Below are 19,518 nucleotides of genomic sequence, written 5' to 3' on the forward strand. Positions count from 1 at the left end.
ACTGTTTGTAGTCCTTGCATTGTTTGGTGTCAAGCTTCTTCCAAACATATCTTTCCTTCTCTTTAATACCCCTACAAATCATAAATCATGGCTTTTGAAGAGGCAGGCACAGGATATGTCATTGCATTAAACATCACTCATATGGAGGAAGGTGCTGCCTGCATGCTTTTTCATACTGCTGAGCATTCGGAGGTCTTGACAGTATATAGCAGTTGTATATAGCAGTTGTGAAGATCCATACTGTAGTTTCTTTCTGTTGATCCAGGAACTCTAGAGAAGCTGCTGGGAACCTGAGGAATGTCTTGTGAGAAAGTACAGAGGAAGTGTTTTGAATGATCCAACAAGCTATATTTGAGACAGAACAGACCTTAGGGCACAAGAAGGCTAAACAATGTGCATGTACATTAATAGGATTGTCAATCCTTTTGTTTTCCTCCTGTACCAATCCTAAGGTGTCTTCCAGTTGTACCCACGGAAGATTGACTCTGTTGTCTGGACCATCGACTCTAAGCTGATTTATGTGGGTACTGAAAGATGCCTGCAAACAAACAAAAAGGGTTCAAGCTTCTGCCTGTAAAATATATTTTATGTGGACATTAAGGTCCACATAAAATGTATGTATGTATAATATATGTACGTATAACATATGTATGACAGTGTCATACAAAGTTCATATAGGGTTATAAACTGTAGGAAGGTACAAAGTGCTGACTTGGTCAGCTGAGAGTTATGTCAGAAGAGTAAGGTAGGTGCCAGCTTTAGTGCTTGCAGAAAGGAAAGCAAAAAAAAAGAAAAAAAAAAATGGAAAGAAAGCAGCTAATGCTTACTGTTTCCTGTAGGAGTTGCTGTGGTGTAACCATCTACAGCAAGCTCAGAAAACTTGTTAAAATAACAGTTGGCTTAAAGTTGTCCTAGGGGCATGGACATGCCGTACTACAGATGGCTGTGACTGGACGGGCTGAATGAAGGTCTCTCTTCATCCTTGCTCCCCTGTGACACCACCTTGAGAACTGCCAAGGTAAACTGATAGAGTTTCAAGTTCACACCCAACCTCTGTCCTGGTATCTGCAGGCGAGGAGGCTGTGCTGTCTTCATGGTAAAACCAGCTGCATGTTTATGACATTCATTCATAAACCAGACTGAAGAATCCAACACATTGTGTAGCGAGGCAGTCTTCAAACACAAATATTTTTAAGAAGTGCATGTGAGGGTGAGTGTTTTTCTCACGAGCATCTGAGAACTCAAGATAGTTCAGCAGATTAGTGGTCAAGCAGAGTCTGGTAGGAAATGGAGAACAGAACTTTAAGTTAGTTAGAAAATGTTAAAAAAAAAAAAAAGAAAAGAAAAAAAAAAGAAAAAAAAGCTGTGTGTGTGTTGTTACTGAACTATATCTCTTTCTGAGGTGCAGAAGAAGCAGTGAGGTAACACGGTGAAAATCTCTTGTCTCTGCCTTCCCCAGCTGTATATCCAGGTTTTTCTTCAGTACCATATTTATCTTATAGTGCTCAATTCTTTTTTTATAGTAGATCATTTATAAAACTCTCTCAATGAAGATCTGTCAGACTTGTTTGTACAGTTGATTTTTCCTAATCATTAACATACTATTTTATGCATTTTGTAACTGCAGTGTGGCACATGAGCCTGCAGTAACACGTAGTTGGTTATAATACTACCTCTCCTTTTTTCTTCAAATTAGGAAGCAGCATATTTGTCTGTTTTGATAAAATGCTGTATCACTAAGTACGTGCTTTATTCTTGTATTCAGATCAGCAAGTAAAGGGAAACGTCTATAAATTACTGTCTATTCTAATTTTTAAAAATTGTCTTTTTTGTTTAAAAAAAATAAAATAGTTTCCACATTTTTAGATCTCTGTGGGAAATAAGTTTGGTGGTTTTTTATAATTGTTGTACAGTCATTACACTAGGTTCCTGTAGTAAGCATTGCTCTGCAGCTGCAAATTTCAGACTTCTTTCATCTGGTTATTGATGCTTTGTGGGAATGCAATTTTGCAAATGTTTTTGACGTTGAATCCTGAATGCCATGTTCTGTCGCAAGGCTGAATGACTGATTCTCTCCTGTTCAGAGAAAGGACATGAGGCTGCAGAAAGGTTTTTTCTTTTTTTTTTCTTTTTTTTTTTTTCCTGAAGGAAGGTGGTGAAGCTGTGGTACCTGTCTTTGTGGTATAAGTCGAACAGAGAGCTTAGGAAATTTCTTCATTGAAATTTATCACGAGGATTTGAGAGATTGGGTTATGGCAGGACAGAACAATAGATTTGTGGCTTTTTATTTTTTGTTTTTTGTTTGTTTTTGTCTTGATTTTAGTGGATCTTTTAGTGTTTCTATACATAGCATGTATTTCTAAATAGAACAGCTATATTGAAACCACAGTAATTGTTTCAAGGGTCCTCCTTCACAGCTGTTGTCCCTTCCTACCTCAACTGAAAATAGGTTCCTTAAGTACTGATCTAAGTGTATCTTCAGTTTCTAGACAGATTGTGGTTTTTTTTTTTTTTTTTCCTTTGAAATGGTAGGTGGTTATTTTCTGTTCTAGGAGTAGTAATGAACTCTCCTTTCCTATCCTTAAATTTCTTCATATGATTGGGACTTTTATGGCACAATCATAGTGAAGTTGATGAGCTTATTTTGTACCTTCCACAGTAAATTGATCCCTTTGTATCTGGTGTGGCAGACATGGGAATTTTTTTTATATGTACCAAGTGATTTATTTTTTTTTTAGTGTGTTAGATTAAAAATCCAATTGCGTGGTGTTTTTCCTGAGAATCACATGTAAGGATGGGTTTGAATGAAAGTATGAAAAAAAAAACATTTTTTATTTTTAAATTGAGCTTATTACAGTAAAAGCAATAATTACTGAAGATTTCACGGACTGTGATTTGTAGATCAGTAATGGCTTTTAGAGTGTTTAGTGATCGGTAGCTATTTAGGAAAATGGTCTGATTCCTCATATTCTGAAACAACCCTGTTAGGTTTGTTAGTAAATTATTCTGAAAAATAAGTTGATTGTATGTATAAAAAAATGGATGGGTCTGTAAGGGAAGTGTTTAGAAGATGGTAGTCTGATAACCTTTGGTTGTTTAGGTGTATGTGATGTAACAGGAGAAGAAAAAAAAAATCACGTAATAAAGCAAAAGGAGCTTTGGCTGCTGAGAGGAAGAAAGAGCAAGGTAGGCACTTGGTATGTCTGGGTTGTCAATCCAGGGAATTCATGAACAACCAGCAAAGAAGCAGAAAATTCAGAAAGAGGGGGAGAGAGTAATGGAACAAATTCAAAGCTTCACTGAAGTAGGCATGAAACCTTTTTTGCTTTGGGAGACTACATTTCCCACAGCACTTTTCAGCTTTTTCATCACGAACACGTGTAGCTTCTGTGGGCATGTTATCTGCCTGAGAAGCTGTTCCCTGTGACAGGGAGTAGAAGTGGTTGGCAAGGCAGTTGGTTTATGTTCGTAGTAAGAGAAATGCATGAGAAAGAGCCCAGAATAAAACACTGCCACTACTGAAACGAATGCACTGTAGGATTTTAACCTCCTATTGCCATTTTTAAAGTACGTTCATGTTAGCATTCTCGTTTGTGTTTGGAAAAAATGGGTTATTTTTATAAGCTCTGAGACCTCTCGTGGTATTAAAGGAAGATAAATTTATTCTGTGCCATCCGTGGCACCGTACAAAATGGAAATGTTGAAAGTAGGCTGTAGGTTTGGAAGTGTTACTGTGTTCATCTCTGTAAACCTGGTGGGGTAACAGGGAGGAATCCAGCTACAGCTGCCTGCCTTGTATTGGATGTTGCTGATATACTTCAGTGAGGAGAACCACTTGCTCTTCTTTCCACATCCCTCTTCCAGCTGCTTTCCGGTTTTGTTTTCCTGACGTGAAAAGCCTGTGTATTTCCAAATCACTTTGTGCAAATCTGTCCTGTAAGTCTCCGCTATCATGGGTCGTGTTCTCACAAGGCATTGACTGGGAGAGGTTTTGAAACCCTCTGTCTCGTCCTTCTAGCCCTGTGGTTGCCCAGACAGTGCTGCATGCTTGCTGCACTCCTGCTTGTGCAAAATCTTACCTCTCCTCTGTGCTGGATGGGAGAAAAGGTTGCCACGCTTTTCTTATTTTGTAAATGTTTTAGGTATAAGAGGGTTAGGAGTGAGTCTGACAGATCAAAAATAAATCAAGCTGAGTATCTCATTTGGACACAACAGCTACGTACAGGGTGTACCTTGATGAAGTATTTAATTTCTGCTAAGCCTTTTGCAAAATTTTGCAGGGAAAGCTGATGAATTTTGACTCTTCCAGGTGTTCTGAATATTGATGTTTTTCTCTTGCCTGCCTATAACAGTGGCTCATAGAAAAAGGAGTTGAGGCTGTCAAGCATTTCTACTTTTCTGCTCAGTTGAGTTGAGCCATACTAATTGGTGCCCTCCAGTGCCTGATTGGACATGTCTTGTTCTACCTGTAGTGTATTTTTTTTTTTGTTCTTAAATAACACCATTAATCAAAATACGCAGGCTATTTTCTGAGAAGACTGCCTCTAATTCTTGCAGGGCTCAACAGAGAAGTACCAGTTCTTCTGTTTAACTTCTATTCAGAATTTGCTTCGTGTTTATTCACATTTTTAACACTGATAAAACTAATTCTTGTGTGATGCTCTTCCTCCCATCCCAATTCCCTTTCAGTTGGTGTTCACCTTTTTCTGTTTTTTTTTTTTTGGCCTAAAATAAACTCAGGAACTTGTCTTTGTCTCTCAAATAAGAAACTTTGCTATTGATTTTACTAGGTACGGGGTAAGTAGTAACAGCCCAGTGCTGTTGCTATTATTTTCCAGCCCTGGCACTATTTACAGCTTTCCTCAGTTTAAGTATTTTTCTGTTAATAGAATTCACATGCTGTTTGCCATTTTCCAGATTAACAGTATTGTTAAATAAGATTGTGTCTGGTGCCAGTTCCTTTGCTGCCACATTACAAACTTTCTGTGCCCTAATAAATGTGCTGAAATTTGTTTAATGTGTTTACGATATTTTAGCAGGCTTTCACGTTGTGATGGTTTTGAAGGTCAAATTAAATTATATTAATGAAGGATAAGATTTGTATAAAACGTTACCAAAAAATCTATCAAATCACAAATCAAATTATTTCTATAATTTTTAAAAGTCAAATATTCAATTAGAAACCCAAATTTGGTCAATCATAAGTCATTGCAATGTAGGCTGTTTTTGGTTCTACTTCAAAGGTCTGTTAAGTATGTCTAGCACGCCTTTGTGAATCAGTTCTCATGACGTGCTAAGAATTTTGCTGCATTTTAAATATTTGGATATGTTAATAGTAATACTTCCATCTGAGGAGACATTTAACGTTTTTTGTTAAAAATACAGAAGTCCATGGTACTCTCAGTGATGACATCTGCATGCTTTAGGAGGCTTAAAGCTATAACCTAGTTTTCTCCGTGATTTCAAGGAATAACTGGTGAAGAGCCTGATCAGGGTAGGAAGCACACAACTCACTGTTTAGGATGGTAGTGACTATTTAATACACCCTTGTTGTTGTTTAAGGTGTTTTGTTTTTATTTTTTAATGTGTCTGTGAGGAAATGGTTTGCCTTTTGTTTTGTGGTATTTGCAGTAACTTGTAAAAGTAATAAAACAGGAGGCATAGGAAATATTATTGTAGGAGGTTTCAAGGTGGATTCCAAGGTAGTTTTTTGCTAAAGAATAGAAATAAATCCTTAGACAGAAACAGGGTAGGATAGTTAAAAATATATACATAAATAAATTTTAGAATTGGTCTCCTGCAGCTGCGTTCTCCTCCTACCTGGGAGGGCTGCCCAGGACTCCTACGAGCCTGTTAAAATCCTCTTTTAATCCAAGCTTATTTCCTGCATTTTGGCACAAGGATATGCGGTATTTTGTCTGCTTTCTCCACAATATAGGTAAGTTTGTCCTTCTCTGGTTAGGGAGGATGCAAAAGTATTCCTCTTTGCTTGCCATGGAAGTTGTTGTTTTGGAGCGTAGACTGTACAGTGACTCTCAGTAAAATGATGTCTACATTGCAAGTCCAATGTCTCCAGCAGCTTCTAGAGCAATTCCTGTTTTTTTCTTTTATGTTTTTCATGATGTCTCGTAGGTGTGTTTGAAGAGATGGAAAAATATCAGGATTGTATGAGAAATGTTTAGGAAGGATGTGATTGCTCTTGTTGTGCAGAGAAAATGTATGATTGGGGTTGTCGGGAACTGATCAAGGTTATGTGTGTGTGTGCAGAACCTATTTTTGTCTGCTCCAAGACAGAATGAATAATAGTTAAAGCTCATCTGACAGAAGTATTTGTATCGTATCACCTTTTTTGGTGAATTGGTAGTTGGGCAAATGTACATTACGAGCTGAGTAATTGATCACTTTTTTTTTTTTTTGGACAGTGTTCAGTAAATTCATACTGATTTTGCTGTTCTCTGCTGTTCCTTTTGGAAAAGGTGATAATTTAAAAAGTTTCACGGTCAGGGTTTATGAGATAGCTGTTATGTCATCTGCCTGGGGTTGTAAGCAAATAACTTCCCTCTTTTGGTCGGTTTCAGCTACTGCTGTAGTAGTGAAACCGCTGGTGTTTCTGGGATCTATTTTTAAAAAAAATGTTGCACTTCGCATTTATTTTTGCTTTAATGGTGGCAAAACTGTTCTTGGACCTGCTGCGTGAATGTCGCTGCTGTGATGCGATGCCATCTGCTGGGCAGCAGGATTGGTACAGGAGAGAGGCCTTGAACTGGCCTGGGAGAGAACTAGAGCCTTGAAGTAAAACTGCTTCTGATTTTTTTTTTTTTTTTTTTTTTTAGTTAAGATCTTGACGTACAAATAATTGGGTATATCTCAAGGGCGTTTCTGGGAGGAATAGAAACAGCCTTGGTTGTTGCATTTAGATACTGCGGCCTCCCTCTCAAAGTTGGATCTGGGGGAGTGAAGCACTGAGTGACTTTCTTTTGGTATTCAGTGCATTTTTTGTGGTGTTTAAGGGGATTGTGCATTATTGTAATGGTTATTTTGTTCGTTGGCTGGTTTTAGTATGGCATGATTAAAACCATTTGTGTAATCAAACAGAAAACAGACTTAAAACATTCGCAAATTCAAGTTAAGAAAAAGCAGAATGAAGCCAAGTAGTACAACTGTGCCATGCCTTACACGCAGGCCTTAAGGTAATTTGCTTAATTAATTACCTCGCCAGGTACAAGTTTGTGTCTGGGACAGTCCTCCCTGGCGTGCAGGCAGTCAGCTGTTCAAGGTCTGTGGTGTAGGAGTTGAAAGGCATGATCAAAGAACCAGGAAATTACAGAGGGCAAAAGGTTACTTTCATGGTAGGGGCAGATAGGGGATTGCTGCTGTGGGGAGCCATCAAAAGCCTTTCTGCCCTTCTGGACTGATGCAGCCACCGCTCCTTCCTTTTCTCCCCCATCTCTTCCCAAATGCAAGTCTACACCATCCCTGCCTGCAGCTTCAGCCCTGTCAGTTCTTTTAGGAGGTGTGCCAGTCTGGCTGCTTCCTCTTCCACGCTGCTGTAGGAAGATGCTGCGTGTTCAGCCCTGTTACTCACGGGATGCGTGAGGAGACAGAGCATTTTTAGTTACCTCGAGTAGCTAAAGGACACGACGTGTGGGTTTTCTGTTCAGCACTTGGAGCTGCGGGAGTGATGGAGTATGCGCAGTGCAGTACATCTGTCTCCGTGATGCTTGTGTTTGTATTCTGATTTAGGTAACATTTAAGATGCTTAAAATCAGACTTTGCTGGCTTTGCTGAACTTCTGGTGAATTTTTCACGCGAACAACAAAAATTGCTGTTTCTGTAAGTTAACCTCAAATTTGGCAGTAGTTGCCAAATTTGTTGACTCATTGAGAGGTGGGGATACTACAGTAAGAAATGTTTGGCTTAATATTCTTTTAATGGTGTCAAGTGGCATATATTTTCCTAGCTTCAGTCCCAGAAGGAACTGAAAAATTGGGCAGAATTTACTGCTTTAAGGTCAGAGGTTGACGTGTAGACTACAGATGAGATGGTTAGTGTCAAGTGAATGTATTAAAAAACAAACCCACTGAAAGAACTTCTTACATTGAAAATTGGCAGGTGCATATTTTAAAGAGCGTTAATTATGATCTTCAGAATATAAAAATGAAATGCACTGTACAGATTGAAGACTTTTATACCGTAGAAGATGGCTCAACTATGTTTTATTTTTCATTTGTGTGCTGAAGTTGGGATTTCTGAAAGGTACTTGTGAAAGGCAGAAGCCTTGAACTTTGTCCCCTGAATTTCTAAAAGTTAAATGATGTGATAGGTCCAGAGTATTGCTAAAACTTTAGAAGTTTGTTGTTTGAGACAGGAAGATTTACCAGTACCTCTGTATGGCACACATGTGGTTACATGTTCTTTATAAGCAAAAACAAACAAACAAAAAGCCCTGCCAAGTTCTCCTTTGGGCTTTTTTAATACTGCATGTAGCTATTTGCTCTGCTGAGGTTCTGAGAAGTTTTATAAATGACTTCAGATTTTCCTTCTCAAAGACAAATTCCTGGTGACATGTTGCACCTGGCAGCGTAGCTCGTATGCTTTCCACTCCTGAGGAGAATTAATACTTCAGAAATCTGTTGCATTGTGTGGGTATGCCCTTCATCCTGTTGCTTTGCAACATATATCTATTGAAACTCTCTTAGCTTGCTTTTTTAAGGGATGACTTTTATACTCCACTTGACAACCATTACCTTCTCCTCATTAAAATCTTGTCCATCCTGAGCAGGAAGCCAGTCATAAGGGAACCGCTTCTCTGAGGTACACATGTTATGTTTGTTCCCAGATCATATGTTTCCAGGTTCAAGGATCTAAACTAGGTTTTAAATTACCTCTTGAATTTTGCTGGCAAATGCTGTTGCTTTTCATTGAGAAAAACATCAAAGTTGTGGTAAGTTGTTGTAGTAAGTAGGGTTCAGCCTCTGTGCTTTCCCATGTGAAATATTGAAAAAAGTAATACCTGTCTTGCTTCGTTTGTCAGTCTTACAAACGTATTCAAGATTTTGTTGAATTTAGGCTGTAATTTTCGTGTAATGTTACTTCTATGGTCTCTTGGTAGGTCTGAACAGTCTTGTGTGTGCTGTATAAACATTTTCTCAGATAATTTTTATCTGGAACAGATTGTTGAGCAATCAGAATAATATTAAAAGTCCGTAGTATTTTGGGCAGCCAAGAGTGTGTGTGTGTGGTGGAATAACCCCACTGCTCTGTTATAAATGTGTCTATTCAAGGCAGTAATTTTGTGTTTTTTTTGACTTGCAGAACATCTTACTTGATTTTACACCTCAGGTTTGTTTGCAATTGTAAAAACAAATTAGTCCCAACATACTTAGCATTTGAACCACGTCTGTCCAGCATTTTTTCCCTGTTACGAAATCAGATTTTATGCTTTCTTTGGTCGCTCTGTTAAACCCAGTAGAGGTTGATTTGATGGTAATTAATTCTTAGCAAAACTAATTTTTTTTTTTATTTGTCATAAGAGCAAAGGGTTTTTGATTGTCAGGATCAAAGTGACAAAGGTGTTTGGGGGTGGGAGAGGATTGTTTTGTTTTGTTTTTTTTTAAAAAAACAAATTACTATTCAATATCCTTTACATAAAATGCTGGTGTGACAATATCTTCCTGAGGTCATTGGCCTTGATTAGGTGCAGATGTGGAATGATTTTATATACAAGGAAGAATTTTGTATGAAAGAAGAACAGTTTATTAATGGGACTGTCAAGTACCTCCTGATTGATTTCACTTGAAATGCAAAGTTGTGGCTGTGGGCATTGCAAAGGGATGCTGCTGAAGAAGCCTTCAGAAATTGGAGTTGGGTAGTGAAAGGTAGGATGAACCGAACCCCTTTAGCTGTTAGCACAATGCTACCCTCTAGTGGAACAGAGTTACATCTAAAAGGCAGAACAAAAAAAACAACCTTTGTCAGAGAGCAGGAAATTTTTACTTAGCATGTTAGACAGTGTATGTGAGTACTTGGCGCAGCAGCAGCAACGTAGAAGAAAATTTGAGGAAGAAATGGGATAATTTATGGTAATGAATTGAAAACCTAAACTGTAACTAAAATGTTTATTTCTTACTCTGTGTTCAAACGTTCTCGATGAATAGCAATTCCTTCTGGGCTAAGAGGATTTCACTCAAGCATTTTCTTAAAAGTCATTAATTAGCATTTTGTGCCAGTCAGAATTGTATGCTGACTATCTAAATCTTTGTCACACGTTGTTCAGTCTTTTCTTTTGGTCGGTTGTTTGCTTTTGTTCCTCGCTTCAAAACGAATCCCTCCAGAGCCTGTTTTTTTCTCTAAACCTGTGATTAATATGGATGCATCCAGTATAATCTGACATTATTGAATCTGTAATACGCCTGCTGTATTTGCAACATAAGGTAAATGCAGGGAAATGCTGGAAGATTGGCATCTAGTGAAAGATACCATGCTAACAGGAATATGTTATTGCTGAATGCTTGGGGGTTTTGTGGGGAATTTCAGTTGACATAAAGATTAAAGTAGAGAAAAACGAAAACCAAAGCTTTCATAAGGAAGTGAGAATGTTTACTATAATAGAAGTGGTAGGGTCAGAGGAGATTACTGGGCTGGGTATTTCAGTTTCCAGATCTCAGTTTAGATAGGTGGGTGAGGTTTTGGCAGCCAGGTAATCAGCTTGGAGAAGAACAAGAAAAACTGCAACAGGCCTCAGTTTTGTTGGGACTGCTTTTCAAAGGGAAGACTAAGAATAAGTGACGAGAATAAAGGGATTCAGTGGGATATTTCAGATTTAAAAATGGGTTTAATTCCCAATCTAAGGCCTTTAATTTAATTATTACTTTTTTAACCAATTTCCTTTAGGGGCTTTCTTTCTCTGCTACATGGAAAAAAATAAACCACCATACAAAAGTAGCTTGGTACATCCAGTGCTGTCAGCTCCTTTCTGCAGGGGAAAGAAGTGGTAGTTTGGAGCCATGGCAAAATACTGACCGTGAGAGATGTAGAAAGCATAATTTTATTATTCTTTTAACCTGAATTCTGTTGTTGTTAAGCTCAGATTGTGTACTTTCCAGTAGAGAATTGATTGTAGGAAGCAAAAATACATCTGCTGTCTGAAAACCTTGTTGCATTTATTTTTAACTACAAACATTACATTGTGATTTGTGTTCATGGTTGGATTTTTCCAGAGAAAAATTAATAATCACAAAATACATGGGAGGAGGGGCATTGCACTTCAGAATCCATTGGCAGGAGGAAAATGTGTAAAGGAAAACTTTAAAAACATGTCTTTCCTCAAATAGGATCTGTGTAGATGTTTGAGAAAGCATGTGACGGGAGGAGTTTGGCAGTGGCAAGGAAGCGTACATCTGCAGTAAATCAACTGCTTTGAGTTTAAAGAAATAAGCCGTACCTTCCCCACTTTTTGGGGAACCATGGCTTAATACTTGGTTTGGAAAGTTGTTGGTGTCTGACACAGGCTCTGTGTTAAACTAGTCTGCTTATTTCAGTACGATGCCTAACTTGCTGATCGAGTGCTTTCTGGAAGGTTTAGCAGGCAACAAAAAGGCTTGCAGTGCTGCCAATAGCTGATAAGTGTTTTCTGTATAACATGCATTGTTGGGGGAAATTTGGATGCTGCATGTATAAAGCTTCGTACATCTCAGTATGAAAACAGCAAACAAATGGACTGAAACATTAAAATTTTACACGGTTAATGAGCAGATGTCCTCAGAAATCAGGTTGCTCACAGTATGCAAATTATCAAACATCGTTCCAGATCCTTCAGAGTTAAAAGAAGAAAAATCAAAGAAAAGCATGCTAAGGGGGTAAGATTAAAAAGTTTGGAGTCCTAAAAAATTTAGTTCTGTTAGGCTATAAACAAGGATATTCTTGAAGCAGTTTCTTCTGAATAAACTTCCATGTACGGTTACACCCAAGCTACATACTGAGCAAGGCAACTGAAGAATTAGCTTCAGTATTCATACCAGTGCACAGTGCTTTGACCTGAGAAATGATGAGAGAATGCCTTAAGGTAGTCCTGTAGGTGGAGAAATTTTTATTTTTATTTTTTTTTAGAAGAAAAAGAGAAAATTTTGTCCACTAGTCATCCAATTGTTTGAACAAGTAGCAGAGATTTAAAAGCAATAACTGATTGTTGCATTCCTGTATTCCCGTGTTAAGGCTTCTGTTCAGATGCTACAGAGTGGGGTAACACAACAAAAAGAAATGCAAGCATTTTTTTGTAATTAACACCAGTCCTCCTCTCTCTGGCAAGTAGGCTTAAAAAAAAAAGAAAAGTAAATAGGCCATGGGTTATGGTGTCAGTATTTTGTTCTGGTAATGTTTCTCTAAAGTCTGTGCTTGAAGGGAGCTGTGAAGAGCAAGCCTTAGCTGATGGTGAAAGAGGATGTTGATGAAAATTTTGCCTGCAGTGTATACAGTGGTTTCTTTCCTGGAGGCCCTTAATTTACCACTGCAATTGAAGGAAGTTTGTTAGGCGTGACAGATTACAAAACGGTGATACTTCTGCAATTAACCAAGTAACCAAGAGAGTTCTGAAACCACACAAAAAAATGAAAGTCTCTGGAATCTGTTAAGGCTTTTCCTGACACACATAGTACGACTACTCGCAAGTGCAAATACTGAGCTCTAGAAAGAAATAGAGAGCACCGATACAGCCTAACTCTCCCCCCCCCCCCTCCCCCCCCCCCCCCCAAAAAAAAAAAAAAAAGCTTTACTTTTTCCCCATTCTTTAAAATAGAAAAAAAGTCCTACTTTGTAGTATATAGTAATATCAGGAATGATTGTGGTGGTGTTCTTGAAAATTAGGATGTTAAGAAAAATGTGAAAGTAAAGGCAGAAGAGCTCATAGATGTTTGTAAGTGGTGGTTGTTGTCATTTTTTTTTCTTCCTTGATCAACCAGTATGCTGTTGAGCTGTGAAGAGTACTTGACCCAAAACTCTTAGCTGAATAGTCAAATACTAGTAGTGCTACTACCAAATAAAGATGTCTGTAGGAAGGTGTGTCTAAAGGTATTCTATAACAATTTGTTATCATTTCAGATGCTCGAGTGTGCCCTTACTTTACTTCTAGAGTTCAAGAGCTTGATTTTCAGAACAGTATTTAATTAGAGATGCAAATGCCTTTAGAAATTGAGTCGTGTATGTAAGGTGTAGGTGTCAGAGATGGCTGATTTCTTTTGGTTGTTGAGAGGGAGCAGGAACAAATCTGTTTCATCAAAAAAAAAAAAAAAAGCTTTTATTGTTGTTTTAAAACATTTTTTTTTGTTTACAGGTGTCAGCTGTGATGCATGTTTAAAAGGAAATTTCCGAGGTCGACGATACAAGTGTTTAATTTGCTACGATTACGATCTGTGTGCAACTTGTTATGAAAGTGGTGCAACAACAACAAGGCATACAACTGACCATCCAATGCAGTGCATACTAACAAGAGTAGATTTTGGTAAGTGGTAATTTGAGACTCTAGTCCTTTGGTGCTGTGTTGTGTTAGTAAACAGAATATGGATTTTTCATGTTTCTACTTACTAAGCGCTTTTTCTTCCATTAGCACACTGAAAATAAGGGCACATTCCCATCTTCTTAAAAAAAAAAAAAAAAAAAAAAGCATGTTTTCCTGATTCTGGTACATAAAAACTCTTACATATTTCTTAATTTGGTGCACAGCAGGTTATCAGACTACTAAGTTTATTTGATAACAATTATAATTCTAACTAACTTCCGATTCAAAAAATGGGGTAAGCTTCAATATGTTGTACCTGTAAGTGAAAGTGAAGAAGCAGAAAAACGACGAGATTCTGGAGGAGAGTTGTTCTCTGGTGGTTTATGTGGGAATGTTGGTACAGCAGGGTAATGATAGGCTGGCTGTACTGAATGTGGCAAGGACTAGCATGTAGTCTTCTTGGACTCCTGTGAAGTTTCACTAATTTCAAAATTATTTCTTACTGTAAAACCACATAAATATTTAAAAATAAGTTCTTGTTTCTCCTATCCCATTCGCTATTTCTGTTGCATCAGTGTAACAGTGGGGTTGTAACTGAGGAAATACTTCTGCATCAAACCTCTACAGTAATATGCTGCTGTCACTGGGCATTAAACAAATATATGCTCCAAGCCCACAGGGCTCACATTTTAATATTTTTTAGCGATTCCAGCTGTACTGTTCTTCACATTTTGAGTGCTTTAGAGGTGATAATTTCTTTGTTCTTGATGAAAACAGAAATAGTCTGCTTCCTTACTGATTTAAACACCAGAGAACAGCTGGGTATAGAAAAGTACTGTTTCTCTTTCAAAATGGCTGTTGGGTGTCTGACTTCCTCTCAGTTCTCAGACCTCTGCTTGCCCTGAGAATGCCTGGTCATGACTTCTAAAATGCAAGCCCTGGGAATCTAGGATTTGGAAGGAAAGCATTTAGTTCATTATCAAAAATGCATACACTGTTGCATGGACTAGGGAATGTTTATAGATAACATTTTCTTAGGACTCAGGAAGGTCTGTAACATCTTGCTTAACACGTTCTTATTCTACAATTCCTTGTAGGATGTCAGTCATAAAGGAGCATGGCTTTACAGTATGTTACAGTTATTAAGAGAAACTGTGGTAACTTTTCAAAGAGACCTCTATAGGCACGATCATATGACTCTGAAGAACATCCAAAAATTTAGGAGCCAAGAAATTCTAAGTTTTAAATTAAAAGTCTGTAATGAACGGTAGAGCTAGTCTAAAATGGCCTCTTCCAAGGTTACCAGGGTAGTTATGCCAGTGAATTTAAAAATCATAAAGGAAATATATTAACAGGTTAAAAGAAAATAATCTCTTGGAGAAGATTGGAAATCTTAAACTAAACAGCACAGAGGTAATCAATTCTTCAGTTTCTTCTTGGTGACATGGTAGGTTGAACTTAAAAGAAAGAAAAGAAAGTGTCTTCTAATGTATGATGGGTAGGGAATGTATGAGAAAGGAAAACTTCAGTAGAAACATGTACTGAAAGTCTCTTAGTATACATGTAGGTAGCTACGTGAATTCTAGATTAGGTGGTCAGTGACAAACTTCAGTACTGTTGTCTGTGATCAGGTTTGACTCAAAGGTATGAAAACTGTTCTGTTTTTATGAGTGATCTTAAAGGTGTTGGATATGTTGGGCTGGGGAGAGGAGAGGTGGTTAAAGATGAGCATTGTGCCAAGGAGAAGGAAGCAGCATGGGGGATCCTTCTGTTGCAAAACTGAAACAAGCACTTCAGCTGAAGTCAGCGTTGCTTTGCTGACTTTAAAAATGAGAAAAGGGATCAGTGAGTCACTTGCTGGAGATCCAGCTGCAGGTGATGATGAGGACCCTGGTATCCATAGTTCCCGTCTGACCAGCACTGTCTGTGTGCAGGCAGCTGGATTCACCTCAGTACTCTGTTCTTAAAGCTGTGACCAAGCTCAGGTTTGCTGTCGATAGCTAATCACATGGACCGATCCCATGTATCTGGGATAGTTTCAGCATTTCTTTTCTTCCATTAAAATTCTAGTATTTACTTATTATATTATTTATATATAATTTTTAGGGTTCCTAGGCACAGTAATAAGGTTGCAAAGCATATGGCAGAAGGTGGGCTCCTTAGGTGCCTTGAAGGCGCTTTTTTCCCAGAGACTTGGACTAGTATAGGAGCCCTTATAAGAACACTGAATACGAATGAAAAGCCCCGGTGATTACTTGCGACACCAGTGTTTAGTCTTGAACCATCTTGTTGGCTTATCTGTCTTTCAGAAGTCATTGTGTGAGCTAGTATTACTTTGGAAAGTAGATGGGATTCAAAACAGCCATGGTGTGGTATTGTGCTTTAGTCCCCACAGACACACTGGAAGAAAATGCTTTTACACACAAAGGGTGATAGACTGCCATAACAGTGACATAGATTAAAATACAGTATGAAGTTTGGTATGTGAAGATAGGTGACTCCAGAGCATAAAACCAATTGGTTTATTTCTGAGGAGTCAAAGAGCAGAACTGTAATAGGTCTATGCAAAAAAAGGGATATACTTACCAGGTAGTCTGCTGGTACTGGTCAGGACAATGTAGAAGTTCAGAGCAGTTTTCATTGTTTTCTTTTTTCTGAAGAAGAATTTTAAACTACTAGGATGCTTTATGATTTTGATCCTACATAAACTCCACTGTAGCAAAGGGTAGTACTGGCAAAGTAATGCAAGTTTTTAATAGAATTCTCTGCCAGAATCCTGTTGTATTACTTTAGTAGAGGGACTGTAAAAGTGTACCTTTAGTTTCCAGCTCTGACGTTTATGTGACTTAAGGTCTTGAAACCTTTTGTGGCCTAACACTTTGGCAAAATTTGCTGCTGTTTCCTCAACCTGTCATCTTATGTCAAGTTTGCCAACACTCTAACCATCTTGGTGGACACATCCGCACGTGCATGTCTTCCCCACCCCCTGCCCCAAACTGCTCCGTTTTTGTGTGCGTTTGTCTTAAACTGGAGAGGCCAACACCGGAGCCTCTATTCCTGTTGTGGCCTAACAAGTGCTAGGTAACATGGGATAATCACAACCCTTGATTTGGTTGTTATTTTCTTTCAGTGATGCAGCCCAGGTCATGGTTTCCCGACATCGATGCGGGGGCAAACAGCTGGTTTGCTGTCCACTGAGACTCTCCAGAGCTGTTAGCAGAGCTGCTCCCCAGCATACTGTCTCTAAGCAGCAGCTGCTCTTTTGGCACTACTCAGTATTGGCAGATGGACCTCAAATCATCTCTAACCTTCCTTAGTGTCAGTGCTTGCTCATGGCTTCAGAATGTGGTGCTTGCTGTTAGGAAGCAGCAAAACCAGGGCTGCTCCACAGGGAAGAGCAAGTCGAGAGCTGAGTGACCGCAGCACAAGAGGGGTCAGCCTCCTCGCTTGGAGGGAGCAGTCCTCCTGTAATCAAACAAGATGTGCAGGGCAGGGTTGGTGAGAGGATCAGGCCCTGCTGACTGTCCCAGAGAAAGGAAGTGTAACATTTCAGGTCGGGGGTTCATGGGGAAAATCCATCTAAGGCAGCAGGAGGGCCGGGCACAGCTACAACAGGGTTTATGGCCAGATGGCTAGATCTTAGATATAGGATGCAGGCAGGCAGAGAGTGTGTGGGGAGATCTGCTTTGGCATTTTATTGTAGCAAACATGGCTATCGCACTGCATTGGTGGTGAAAAGAGGGTTCCAAGTAGGTGAGGAGAGGAGATCCTGCCACTTGGGAATATGTCCCTCTGGTCTGTAGAGCAGGGCAGTATTTATGATAGGCAGAACACTGATGTCCAGATGACTAACATAGCTGTATGGCTGTGTATCATTATGTCATAGGATCAGTCGTAAGGTAGTTCTGGTTGGAAGGGACCTCTGGGGGGTCTCTGGACCGTCCCTAAGCAGGGCCAGCATTAATCAGGGCTTTGCTCAGTCTTGAAAACCTCCAGGGATGGAGGTGGCTTAAAGCTGTGTCAGGGGAGATTCAAACTAGACATGAGGAAAAACTTTTTTGGAGAAGGTAGGTAGACAACTGAATCTGTTCATCCTGTATTTTGGGTATCCTGGTCCACTGCTGATCTACGTGGTGGAAAACATTTTTCCTTACACCCCATAATGCACCACTGTGAAGAGCCCAGTTTAGTCTCCTTCCTCACATCTTGTAGGTGTGGGGGTGCTCCAAAGCCACCTCTGCTCCAGGCCGAACCATCCCCAGCCTGCAGCCTCCCCTTACAGCAGTGCTCCAGCCCCAGAAAGCTCCAGGCAGACCCTTTTTTGATGTGCTGTGTAGCCACCATTTGTTTTCTTCAAACACCGATAAAAAAATATTTCAAATAATTACACTACAACTTGTTTAATACCAGCATTTTTATTTGCGAGTATCTAATTGAAATTAAATTACTCATGGAAGAAAAACAAACCTAAAATTCCTGACTTTCATGTACCCTTGTAAAAGAAATATGTCTAAACAGCAAACAAGTACAAGCTGTTGTAAAATGTAGTCCTGAATCATCTCTTTCAAAGACTGATTTTTATCTAAGGAATCTTACTGTACTTCTGCCTCATTTCTAACCTTCTGCCAAGTTTCAGAATGTGTTCGCTGAGGATTTAAATGTTAAATACAAGTAGTCTGGATGGATGATAAAGCAAAACTGCTCATATTTTTGCTTGAGTTTTCACATTAAATTGATTTCCTTCAAGAATAGCTATAATCTATAAACACCCAGTTTGAAATCTAAATTCCTAAGCTATTGTTGACTCCTTTTTAGACAGTGTTCTGATTCTTCTATTCCGCTGTGTTCTTCCTGCAACTGATCAGCCATGTAGGTAATTAATCTCCTCCTGGAGGAATGTAATTTAGTCTGGTGGTTTTGTTGTTTTCTTTTTACTGAGCAACCTTATCTGCCTTCCTAGCTCTTCTGAGAAGAGGGCTGCAGAGGTCCAGAGGAGCTTGAAGAGTTATGGCCTCAAAATTTTGTGTAGGAGGGCATTTGGAAAGAATCAAAATTCATTATCTGAAAGATTTCTTTGTTGCTACAAGGGATTATTCTTTAACCATGAGCCAGTTGCATCAGAGCAGTAATACATGGAGCCATGGCCTTTTCATTTTCCCCACACTGCTTCCAATCATTAAGGCTTTCCTTACCAAATGAGCCTTTGGTCATCAATAATATGACTATGGTAATAATTTTTAGGACTGTTCATGTATTAGAAACAAAACAGGTAGAGAGATATCTATTCAATAACTGAACTCTAAATCCAGAGAGAAAAAAAGATGGATGATACCACAATTACCAACCAACTAAAAAACTTTTTTTTTTTTTTTTTTTTTTTTTTTTTTTTTTTAAGAACTTAGGCTGTTTAAATTAAAACATTTCTGGCTATAAAAGCTCAGAAGCTTGATTGTAAGAGGTGGAGGGAGATTTGAGGAAAAAGAAGGAAGATACAATCTTCCAAAGGAAAAAGATACTCGTATTTGCCAGTAACTGATTTCACTTCTTAAAGGTGCTTTTTAAAATATATCTTTTCTTTCAGATGAAGGCATACTTAGTTGCCATATGCATGTATGTTTGCTGTTACAGGAAAGATGAGAAAGGAAGTATAAGTGGGAGAACATGTGGGAGCATAATCAAGAGGTTGGAAGGAACTCGGATTTTTTTTTTTAATTAATAAATGGCTTGTTTCAGATTCTGTAAAAGCAAGGACCAGAAACACAGGATTTTACAGCACTTGTCGAACCTCTCTCTTCTGTGACAGAACAGTACTACTGGAATTGTTGACATCTGGACTGAGCTAACAGCATATCCATGGGAGAGAGATTTTTACCTGCATGTTACCCTATTTACCACTCTCTTCAGATTGGTAATGGCCCGGTGCCCTTTGGTCCCTTACTTCAAAATACTTCCATTCATGAAATGGTGAGGTTCATAGGTAGAGGCTTTTAGATGACCTAATAATTTTAAGAGCCTTTTTTTTTTTT

General features: G+C 38.7%; 1 protein-coding gene across 2 annotated transcripts in view; it reads left to right on the plus strand.

The window, feature by feature from the left end:
- Positions 1-19,518, plus strand: part of KCMF1 (potassium channel modulatory factor 1) — a 48,534-nt gene that overhangs the window by 11,219 nt on the left and 17,797 nt on the right. For both annotated transcript variants that reach the window (XM_084305427.1, XM_084305428.1), the window contains one exon: positions 13,328-13,495. In XM_084305427.1, coding sequence (XP_084161553.1) covers positions 13,328-13,495 — 168 coding nt within the window. The remainder of the gene's footprint in view (positions 1-13,327; positions 13,496-19,518) is intronic.

Source organism: Netta rufina (assembly GCF_964035555.1).
Source record: "Netta rufina genome assembly, chromosome: Z".
Lineage (NCBI taxonomy): Eukaryota > Metazoa > Chordata > Aves > Anseriformes > Anatidae > Netta > Netta rufina.